The sequence below is a fragment of the Populus alba genome, chromosome 14, assembly GCF_005239225.2.
Source record: "Populus alba chromosome 14, ASM523922v2, whole genome shotgun sequence".
In the NCBI taxonomy this organism is placed as follows: Eukaryota; Viridiplantae; Streptophyta; class Magnoliopsida; order Malpighiales; family Salicaceae; genus Populus; species Populus alba.
The window spans coordinates 12,602,570-12,614,374 of record NC_133297.1 but is presented as its reverse complement, the minus strand read 5'-3'; the positions used below and the strand labels follow the sequence as shown (position 1 = coordinate 12,614,374).

At 37.9% G+C, this 11,805-nt stretch overlaps 1 protein-coding gene across 1 annotated transcript; it reads left to right on the top strand.

Moving 5' to 3' along the window:
* Window positions 1-259: 259 nt before the first annotated feature.
* On the top strand, window positions 260-11,283 carry LOC118048287 (exocyst complex component SEC5A). Its single transcript, XM_035057928.2, has 21 exons — window positions 260-776; window positions 1,002-1,153; window positions 1,454-1,548; window positions 2,052-2,246; window positions 2,428-2,555; window positions 2,646-2,804; window positions 3,662-3,766; window positions 4,336-4,410; window positions 4,561-4,698; window positions 4,797-4,973; window positions 6,128-6,271; window positions 7,096-7,222; window positions 7,295-7,505; window positions 7,983-8,098; window positions 8,193-8,427; window positions 8,557-8,650; window positions 9,088-9,165; window positions 9,275-9,331; window positions 9,641-9,790; window positions 10,222-10,437; window positions 10,751-11,283. The coding sequence occupies exons 1-21, from the start codon at window positions 378-380 to the stop codon at window positions 10,988-10,990; spliced, it is 3,291 nt and encodes a 1,096-aa protein (XP_034913819.1). The 5' UTR covers window positions 260-377; the 3' UTR covers window positions 10,991-11,283.
* Window positions 11,284-11,805: the final 522 nt, after the last annotated feature.

The following is an 11,805-nucleotide window of genomic DNA, read 5'->3' as shown; positions in this document are numbered from 1 at the left end:
CTCCAAAAGAGCTATCCTTTCCTAACAAACTTTTAACCATCATCATAACTCCACACTTAAAAAATTCAAAAAATGAAAAAAATGCATTACAAAAATTAAATAATTTTAGTTAATCATCTACAATTATAGAACACCAAGAAGAAGGAAAAGAAAAGGAGCTGCCAAATAGGAACGGTCCTCCTACGCACCTTTCCTTCTCAAGCGCCACTTGTCTTAAAATCCACTCACTCATACCAAGCCGTAAACTACACCAGATATATTCTCCTCTTCTCCTTCTCTCCCCACCTCGAACGTTCAATTAATACCAAATAATCAGTTATAGCAGACCAGATCTACCCCCAAACAAAAAACCCCTAAAACTCCATTAAATTACGAAAATGTCAAGCGATAGCGACGATGAAGACGAGCTTCTCCAGATGGCATTAAAGGAACAATCTCAACGCGATCTCAACTACCAGCGCCCGCCGTCGAATCAGCGCAAGCCGGTTGTCAATTTCGTCCAGCAGCCAAGGCAACCGCCTCCCCCGCAGAGGCCGGCGCCGACGAAGAACATGGCGAATCAGACGAAGAATAGGATAGCAGTGGAGGATGATGATGATTCGGAGGTGGAAATGCTGAGCATATCGAGCGGTGATGAGGAGGTTAGTAAGGACCGTGGCGGTGGAGGAGGTGCGGCAGCGAGAGGGAGAGGTGGACGTGGCGCCGGAGGGAGGGAGGAGGAGAGAGGGTGGGATGGCGAAGAGCCTGATTGTTGGAAAAGAGTTGACGAAGCTGAGGTACACACAGAACTCTCTTCAATTTTTATCAATGTATCTATATTTTGAATCATAGATGTGAATGATTATAGAAACCCTTGGTAACTACACAGTGTTGATTTGATTCTTTGTTTTGGAGAATGATATGTTAGGCATTACTGATGATGCAGGAAGAATCATAATATGTGAAATTTAGTTTAAAATGGTTAGTTTATTGAAGGTGCTGAAGCTGTGCTCTTATGACAGCTTGCTCGTAGGGTTCGTGACATGCGAGAGTCGAGAACTGCACCAGTGGCTCAAAAGTTTGAGCGGAAGCCTTCAGCGTTGGCTAGAAAGGGGCTCAACACTCTGCAATCATTTCCCCGTGGCATGGAATGCATTGATCCACTTGGATTAGGGTAAGCTTCTCGCATGCAATTTTCATTGATAAGCAACATTTTTCAGTTTCTGAGGCTTGTTTTGGCTCATGGATTGCGCTAGTTGATTATTTTGAGGATTCCAAATTTCTAGACATTTGTCAAAGCTTGAAGAACAAGAGCTTATGATATTTCAAAAGTGGAAATGCTAATGGATTCCCTTTCAAACATAGAACTATAAAATTTTATCCTTTAGGAGACTGAAGTATAGGTTTCCTTTATATTTTACCTTTCAAAGTCACTTATGCTAAGTGTTATCCCGAGTTTGTTGTGAACTTACAGGATTATAGATAACAAATCATTAAGGTTGATCACTGATTCATCAGAAAGCTCTCCATCAAAATCTGATAGAGATCACCTGGACAATATCCTTCGTGGTATTCCTCTTTTCCCTTTCTCTCACTTTTCCTCCATTCATCTTACCTATTTGGTTCATTTTATATAACTACACATCATTGCTCTCAATAATATACATTTCCGCATCACCAAATAATTTGTTCTCTCATTATAGTATCATGTACTATCATCAAAATAAGTTATTTAAATTCTGCGCTGATCTTCATGTTTTCCACTTATCAGCAATCAATAAATGAAATGACATTCTCAAAGCCATGAGAGAAGGGGCAAGGTCTTAAGATCCTTAGAGTTTCGTTGATAGAATTTATCCTTCAGCAGTGATATTCCTATCGAATTAATCAATGGGTGTATTAGCTGCTTGCCTTTTTGTCTTCCACGAAACTTTTGCTATAAATTATGCATAAGCCTTTTTGAGAACTTGATAGATTTAATTCACAGGGCAGCAATAGATGTTTATTTTTTAGGCTATTTATTTTAGTGGTTATGATGTCCGGCTACATCTTTTTAATGTTTATATTTGCAGAGAAGTTGTTGTATTTCTCTGAAAACTTTGATGCAAAGCTATTCCTATCCCGAATACATCAAGATACAAGTGCAGCAGAGTTGGAGGCTGGTGCGCTTGCTTTAAAAACTGATCTCAAAGGACGGACCCAACAGAGAAAGCAGTTGGTTAAAGACAATTTTGACTGCTTTGTCTCTTGCAAGACTACAATTGATGGTATGCAATCATCATGTTGCATTGCTTGCTAGATTGACTCTTACCCATGTCAAGTGAGCTGCAGATTTTTTGTTTACACCCAGCTTTGAGTGGGCATGGTTTTTGCTATGCAAGGTTATCCTGTAATGATATGCTGAGTGCTGTATTGATCTTGATGTTGGAATCGTTAATTCATTTACAGATATAGAATCAAAATTGAGACGGATTGAAGAAGATCCTGAAGGTTCTGGGACTTCTCACCTGTATAACTGCATGCAAGGAGTAAGCTCACTTGCTAATCGTGCTTTTGAGCCTCTATTTGAGAGACAGGTTTGTGAGAAATAACATTTATAATTTGGTTGAATTTGATACCTTTTGATGCATCACAGGTCACTTAGCTTCTTTTGTTTCTAAAACTAGGCCCAAGCTGAGAAGATAAGATCTGTGCAAGGAATGCTTCAGAGATTTCGAACACTGTTTAACTTGCCTAGTACAATTCGTGGAAGCATTGGTAAGGGTGAATATGACCTAGCAGTTCGGGAATACAAGAAGGCGAAGTCAATTGCTCTACCCTCTCATGTATGCAAGAATCCAAAGTTAATTTACTGTTATATTGTTTGGTTGAGGCAGATGCATCAAAGTATAATCTTTAGGCTTCAAGGGTTTTACTGTTGAACTTTTCTTGTACACGTTTATTGTTCTCCTGATTTATGGTAATGCTGAAAGCTTTACTGTTAAAAGACTTCTGTTTGGAGCATGTTCTACCATTTATATCTAATTTGACATGCGTAATCTCAGTTATTGTTAATGCATTGATCATCGTACACTCCTCTTGCAATTGCCAGTCATTGTATTTTCCCATTAGGTATGGTAGAGCATAGTCATCCTAGCCATAATCTTCATGCTGCATTTCATTCCAAACTTGATTTGTTATGAACTATGAAGCAAAATCAGGAAGTTTTGGTCATTTGTGAAAGATGAATGAGTATTCTTGGGCTTATCATTTCATCATTTGATCTGCTTGATAAACTGTAAGAACTATCTGATATCTGAGAGCTGTGGCCTTAGTTATGGGAGGTCCTTTTTGTGGGATAGGGTCTATAAGGTTGAGCATCTTCTGGGTGAGAAAATGAAATGAATTTGGTGAGACTGTTGTTGACATCCATGTTTAAACATGAAATGTCCTCTCCTGTGGATTTTTCACATAAATAACAGTACCTTACTCCATTATATCTAAGTATGTCCTTACATAGTTCTATTTTGCATCATCTAAAGATCTTAGATACAGCTAATTCCCATAGCATGTGTTTTTTGACAGAACATCTTTAAAACAATGTCTGAATGTCCTATTCTTTTGAATCAGTTATAGAACATTGTTCTTTTCCTTCTTGCTTTTTTTTCCCTTACAAATTCTTACTGTTTTATGTCAATTTCAGGTGAACATACTAAAACGTGTTCTAGAAGAGGTTGAAAAGGTGATGAATGAGTTCAAAGGAACACTTTACAAGTCCATGGAAGATCCACAAATAGATCTTACAAACGTAAGGTTACTAACTTTACAGTGCAAAGTCATCTTTTGTACAGGAAATTACAAAATCAACACTGATCCAAGGCTTTGCTTGTTCTAGTTTATTGATACAGTAATACGGTAATGGGATGACCCACTAATATAAACCTTTTCATATCGATGCATAAGATCATGGTTTGTTGTTTGTTTTTCGGTTTGAGTAGAGGAAAAGTATAATTATATACTGGATAGTTTGTTTGCTTTGGTGGCTCACCGTGGTAACAATCACATATTGGAAAAACCATTGTGCAATAGCAAATCACATTATAATCTAGTACACAGTGATGATCACACCCTTGACCACTAAGCTTACGGACTGTACTATATGTGCTTTAATAGAAATTCATTTAAGTGAAACAACCCAAGCGGATATGTTGCCTTAGCTGTGGATACCAATGTACGTGGTTGGGTGGTATGTCTGGTCTGGTTATGCATAACCAGTAAACAGACTATGTTGTGCCCGAGTGGAACTTCTGGTTGTATGAAATTAATTATTCCTATTTTATTTTTGTGGTTACTGAAGTATTTGTCTTGTTTATTTAGCTTGAAAACACAGTGAGGCTGTTGTTGGAGCTGGAACCTGAGTCAGATCCCGTGTGGCATTATTTGAATGTGCAGGTTAGTGAATCCATAAACCAATCCTCATATGACATGCAATGCATGTAATTGAGAAGTCCGATTAACAGAAATATACAGGTTTTGTAACTTCTAATTTAAACACAATTGAAAGGCCAATTTATGGATTCTCAAGCTTTGTCCCTTTGGCAGAATCACCGAATTCGTGGATTGCTTGAGAAGTGCACCTTAGATCATGAAGCAAGAATGGAAACCTTGCTTAATGAGATGCGTGAAAGAGCTCTTTCTGATGCAAAGTGGAGGCAAATTCAACAAAATCTGAATCACTCTGTACGTGCATTCATCAGATATTATTCTGTTACATTTGTGCATTCATGGGTTGGTGCTGAACAATGATTTTACTTTGTATTATCTCTTATTACTGGCAGTCAGATGATGACCATTCTCTTACGCTGGGGAACATCCCTCCACCAGTAGATTTGAGTGGTGAAGAAGTTGATGCTCTTAGAGGAAAGTACATCAGAAGGTTGACTGCTGTGCTTACACATCACATACCAGCCTTCTGGAAAGTTGCTCTGTCTGTTTTCAGTGGGAAATTTGCAAAGGTATTTTGGATATTGTCTTTCTTCTTAGATACGAACTTGTATCCATGGACTTTAATTGTCTTTGATGAATTCTTTTTAAAATTAATAAAAAAATGGCACATCGAGCTTTTATGACATCTGTTTCATGCTGACACTTACATTCTGCCGTCTACACTTTTACTTTTAACATCTCTCAGTTTTGTGTACTTTTTTTGGTACCATTATCATGAAGAATCGATTTAGATATTCTAACGTATCATCTACTGGCCATTTGTATGGACAGGGAGAAGCTGAATAAGCCAATATTTGGGTTAAAATTTTTGGTTATGACATATAGTCCTTGACAGTGTCGTTAGGCTCTTTGCAACCTTATATTCAGAGTGTGCAGATCCACCATTAATAGCAGCAATTTATGTTGTAGCATCGATGTTATTTCAAGAAATTATAATAATCAGATGACATTGAGGAGTCACTCTAAACAGAAAGTAGCCTTCTTTTAGAGTCTCACTGAACATTACACCATTATAGTATTCTTCCTTGACAACCTTGATTTCTCTTACCCATATGTAAATCCAATCCGAAGTCAAACGTCATTTGATGTTTTATTTGAGAATTCATTCTTGAAATCTTTTTCAAGCTTAGTAAGGAAATTTTGAAACATGGGTACAGGACCCTTTGCATGTATTGTATAGCACCATTGATACACCAAAATAAGCGATATTTGGCAACAAAGAAATTTATAGTTAAGAAAATCCATGAACGTTATAAATTGCGAGGGTTCAAGTCCCTCTAACACGACAAGAGTGCCTATGCTCAGGGAAAGTAAGAAAGAAGACATGAAGCAGAATCTAATAATTCTACTGCTACTAAGACAATAGTGGTTTTGTTGCTAAGATTCAGGCAGTGGCATCCCCCTCCTATTGGAATTGCTTGCTATAATTGATTGGCTTTGAAGCTCTTAAAAATGTAAAACAAAGGAGCAAAATGATAATTTTGTTATCTCTTAGCCTTGATAAATGCAGTGGCAACCTCTTCTCCAAGCCATGCATTAAAATAATTGTGTTGGTTTTTCTATCTTTTAAAGCCAGTTCTGATATCATATGAAGATCTGTTCGTTTCTTCGGTAAAAGTTAATTTCAGCCTTGGTTTTGATCTTGTGGATCTTACTTTTCCAGTCTTCCCAAGTTTCTGCTGAATCAAATGTTAATGCTTCAGCAACTAAAAGCGAGGAAAAGGTGGGAGATGGGAGGTACTCTACTCATTCTCTCGATGAAGTTGCTGGTATGATACGAGGTACCATATCTGCATATGAAACTAAGGTGAGTATGCATCATGCATTCATTTAATTTATGGTTGGACATTGTTTCTTTAAACCTTTTTAATTCAGATAGAAGTGGTTTGCGTTTTATGGAAGTCATTTGTTTTTCTAATCTGATGGAAGCAAGGTTTCAAATTTGTCTCAGCTATGGAATTTGAGAAGGGAGCAGATTAAGATTGAAGGTTCAACTGAACTTAAATCAGGATTGCTAAGTAAAATGTATAAATATAGTGAATGTTCTATAAAATCAGAAGAAAAAAAACAGAGAGGGCTTCTTAAGCTTTTAGAGGTAACTGAGGATCAAAGTGCAAGCAATGAGGGATTTAAGTGGAGAAACTTTTCATAGTTAATCCAAACTGTAACTTCACAAACAGATCACTTATCGATCTTTAACCAGATCACGGCCTGTTGTGTCTTTTTCAATCAGGTTAACTGGTTCTTGAATGTGCCTGACCACCTCTGGGTTTGAGGGGTCAGTCGGGCTGTATGCCTGTATCCAGACGTGTTCCCAGCTGGTCATGTGCCTGACCACCTCTGGGTTTGAGGGGTCAGTGAGGCTGTATGCCTGTATCCAGACGTGTTCCCAGATGATCATGTTTAAAGCAAGTCTGGTTAGGTTTTGATAACCTTGGTTTGCTGGAAAGACTTTATTTTTGAAAGTTTTATGACCTGTGTTTTAATGATACTGCTGAAATTATCTTTGGCAGATAATCAAATGAGGCATTGATAATGCATCTGCTTGGCAATTTTGACCTTTTTCTTGATTTTGTCAATTTAGACAGTTAGTTTGGCAGGTCATTCCAAATGACTTTCCTTCTGTTGCAGGTCCATAACACATTTCATGATCTTGAGGAATCAAACATTCTCCAGTCTTATATGAGTGATGCTATAAAGGAAATATCTAAAGCCTGCCAAGCTTTTGAAGTGAAAGAATCAGCTCCACCTACTGCTGGTGTGTAATCTCTATCATTAACAATCATTTCTTCAGTTTCCAAATTCTGAGTGTTTCATCTTTTTGTGACAGTGATGGCACTTAGAACCCTTCAGGCAGAGATTACAAAGATTTACATAATTAGGCTTTGCTCTTGGATGCGGGCAATGACAGAAGAGATATCAAAAGAAGAAACTTGGATTCCAGTATCTATTCTTGAAAGGAATAAATCTCCTTACACAATTTCTTTCTTGCCTCTAGCATTCCGCTCAGTTATTGCCTCTGCAATGGATCAAATCAGTCAGTAAGTCGTGAGAGCTTACCTTTACAAAGAATTAGTTATTGCCTTTGGAATTGATTCATAGGCTAGCAGAAACTTATGGAGCTTGCCAATAGCCTCAATGTAAGGTTTGAAGTTAAGAACGTCTCGTGTATCATGTCATATTTTTAGTGTAGGTGTTTCACACTATTTTATTGCTAGATAAAAGTTGAAAAATGGTTTAACCCTTTTGCAGAGCTTGATTGCTGAAATCCTGTAATTTGTGGACAGTGGTAACATGTTTTGGGTGTGAGAGCCACATTGTCTATCAATCATATTTATTGTAATTCATGCTATTAAGTACCTTCTGCTTCTGCCTCTCTGAATTCTTGCTTTTCCTTATTTTTTTTTAAGGATATATATAGGTTTAATACTTTTGAATGCTCCGCGCTTTAAACTATCTTGTGTTCTTAATATACGGCTTTTGAATTGTTTTTGACTCTTGGGAATATTTCTTTGCAGAATGATTCAATCCTTAAGGAGTGAGGCTGGAAGGTCAGAAGATATGTTTGCTCTGCTACAAGAAATTCAAGAATCTGTTCGACTTGCCTTCTTAAACTGTTTCCTAGATTTTGCTGGTAAAATGAATAACTTATTCCAATTTTATATTTGGAAGTAGGACTAATCTAGTTATTAATTTATGATGCTTTGTCTGTGCCCCTCATTGGCCAGGCCATTTGGAACAAATTGGGAGTGAGCTTGCCCAAAACAAATCAAGCAAGGAAAGTTTGCATTTACAGAATGGATATTCTCATGAATCAGAAGAAATGATATCATCTAATCTCCAAGGAAGTGTTGTTGATTCACATCAACAATTGCTGTTAGTGTTGAGCAACATTGGATTTTGCAAAGATGAACTTTCATATGAGTTGTTCAACAAGTATAAAACCATTTGGTTGCAGTCCAGGTAGTGACCTCTTTTTCTCTCTTCCTCAAAAGTCAGAAATATCATGTATGTTTGAAAGTGCATATGCATTCTTTTATGCCACTTGTTGCTTACTATTATGAAGGTTCTATCTTTTATTTTCTAATCTAGGGAAAAGGATGAAGAGGGCAGTGATATTCAAGATCTTGTAATGTCTTTCTCTGGACTCGAAGAGAAGGTCCTTGCCCAGTATACATTTGCAAAGGTATAACTTAGCATGGTTTTAATTTAGTATTTGTTCATACACGAGCACAAGGAGATTAGAACATGTAGCTATGCTGCTGCAAGGATATTGATATAGAAGTTAGCTCTAGCTTACTCTTCCTCTGTGTCTTTTTCTGGACCAGAATCACCTATTATTTGGTTAGTATACAAACACAAGTAGAGTACTTCATAGCTATGCTAGTGTGAGGAAATTGATTTGGGAGTATCTCCTACTTTTTTTTCCCTGTGGGCCTTTTGCTGGACCAGTTACCTTTTAGGTGGTTAGTACTTAGTACAGTCGAAATATATGTACTTGGGACTTCCAAGAGTGGATGTATATATGTTTGGTGGTACTTTATGGAATTGACTCTAAATGTGAGTGCAAGTACTATCATTTGTTTTGGCTTGATAAATAGGTAATTTTGTGTCTTCTGCCAGGCAAATTTGATCAGAACAGCAGCTATGAACTATTTGCTGAACTCTGGTGTTCAATGGGGAGCAGCACCTGCAGTTAAAGTAAGAATTTATGGATTTTATAATTGGTTATTCGCTTCGCTGCTTTCCAAGATAGCTCCAGGGAGAACAATTTTGTAACAACAATACATGGAATACTAATCCCTTGCAGGGTATACGTGATGCGGCTGTGGAGTTATTGCACACTTTAGTAGCTGTGCACTCAGAGGTACATCATCTTTATCCCTGGAGTATATATGCTTTATATGTGCATCAATCTTGTTCATATTTTTCTAGCTGGATCATTGAAATTGAGTTTATGGGTTTTTTAAAATTGCTCATTTAAATTCAACCGTGTTGAGGGGCTACACTTCCACGAAATCATGACAAGTTGACTGCTTTAGAATCATGTTCTTTGCACCCAGGACTGCATTTTGTGTTGATAAGGTTTAGGGAACGGTCTTGTTCTTGATAACTAACCTTCATTGTTATTGCCCAATCAAATGTATCCTGAGATGTATTAATTTGCTCATCTCAGGTTTTTGCTGGTGCTAAGCCCCTCTTGGACAAGACGCTTGGTATTCTTGTTGAAGGTCTTATCGATACTTTTCTGAGCCTTTTCCATGAAAACAAAAGCAAGGATCTTCGGTCACTTGATGCAAATGGCTTCTGTCAGCTCATGCTTGAGGTAAAGCATAGTTTATTTTTCCCAATGGCAAATTCTTGAATCCAGCAACTTTCTCTTGAAACCATATAATTTTTGCAGTTTTATGCTGTGTAATGAATGATATTTCCTTCCAAGTTCCCTTGTGGCTTTTATTTGTTGAGCTTTTCTCCTCCTCTAACGCATTCAGAGACACCATATATAATACCTATAATCATCTTGCTGGCCCCATAATGCCTTCCATCCCAAAAGGGAAAAAGGACTAAAAAATCGCATAGGTACATGTGTATAAAAATAGAAAAAATTGATGGTTGGAGTTGTAATTTTTTTGGTGACAGTTTTAGGATAGACAATAGAATTGCTTAGTAAATCTACTGGCTGCAGCTTTCTCATCTAGATGTCATGTCTTGCACAACTGAGTAAACATTTGTTTCTTTGACATGTTTCTCTGGCAGCTGGAATATTTCGAGACCATATTAAATCCCTATCTCACACCCGATGCAAGGGAGTCTCTTAAGTCCTTACAAGGGGTGTTGCTGGAGAAAGCCACTGAGAATGTTACTGAAGCTGTCGAAAATCCAGGGCATCAACGCAGACCAACTCGTGGGAGTGAAGATGCACTTGCAGATGATAGGCTGCAAGGAATGACTGTGTCCCCAGATGACCTCATTGTAAGAACTGTATTTTTCGTTGTACCTTTTATGCAGTGTGTTTTGCGAGTCTAACTTTTGAAATTACCCCGAATCATTTGAGTGCATTGTAATGCTTATTGGTATTGATTTGGCATGATAAAGTGATGTGCTGATGTTTGAAAGCTCTAGAGCGAAGAGCAATGGAGCAATTATATTTCATTTCAATGGAAAAGGTGTATATGCAGACTAGGAAATTGGCACTATAGGATCCTCACTGTGGGAACCCTAGTCATCCAGTCTGTTATATTTTGCTCATTCAGTTAAACTCTTCTATTTTCTTTTTGGGTTTTAGGCTCTTGCTGAGCAGTGCAGCTCCGAGTTGCTTCAATCGGAGCTTGAGAGGACTCGTATTAACACAGCATGTTTTATCGAGTCGATTCCCCTGGACTCGGTACCAGAATCAGCTAAAGCTGCTTATGCCTATAGAGGATCAATGGATTCCCCCAGAAGCTACATGGATTCCCCCGGAAGAAACTATAGAGGCTCACAAGCAATGGGTTCCCCTGGTTTCTCTCGCCACAGACGTCGATGACCTAGTCAGGAGTGGTTGGTGATTGCAAGTTTTGTTTTTCAAATTTTCTGTGCATGTGCAATTGATGTATTGTAGTTGTAATATATTTAGTAGAGAGAAACCCTTATTCTTTCCATTTGTAAGTTCCTCATCATGAGCTTGTCTTTCTCATTTTCTTCTTTATTTCTGGGGTGGGGTGGGGTGGGGTCGGATTGTATTGCTCCGTGAATTTTCTGACATTTCGCAACTCCTAGTTAAGTTTTGGATTATGATTCTTTACTACTATTGGAATAAAACCATGGTTATTGCTACTTGACTGCAGAACTTAACGTTTTTAACGGAGGACGGGTGTTTAGAAAGGTGGCTGGAGCCTGAAACTGAATGTCTTTTCTACCCTTTCTTTCCTTTATTTTCCTTTTTGGTTGATTGTGGAATGTCTTTTCTTCCCCTGGCTTGCAAGATAGTAAAATAAGCCAGAAACTGAATGTCTTTTCTACCCTTCCTTTCCTTTCCTTTCCTTCTATTCCTTTATTTTCCTTTTTCGTTGATTGTTTCATCCCTGGCTTGCAAGATAGTAAAATAAGCCCTGTTGCCATTCTCTTATCTCGATTGAATTCTTTTAAATTGCCACCAATGACTGAAACTCGGAGCCTTCAAGAACCACGTGTCAAAATCCTCCACGAATTATCTTAAAGTGAAGAAGAAAACAGGTTGGATATGATCCCCATTGTGTGCCAGGATCGAATATTCGGAGTGGATATTGTTATCAACCGGATCATAAAGGTGTCCCGACAGGGAATCAAACTAAGGATTGATTGTCGGTTTTGTATCTATAA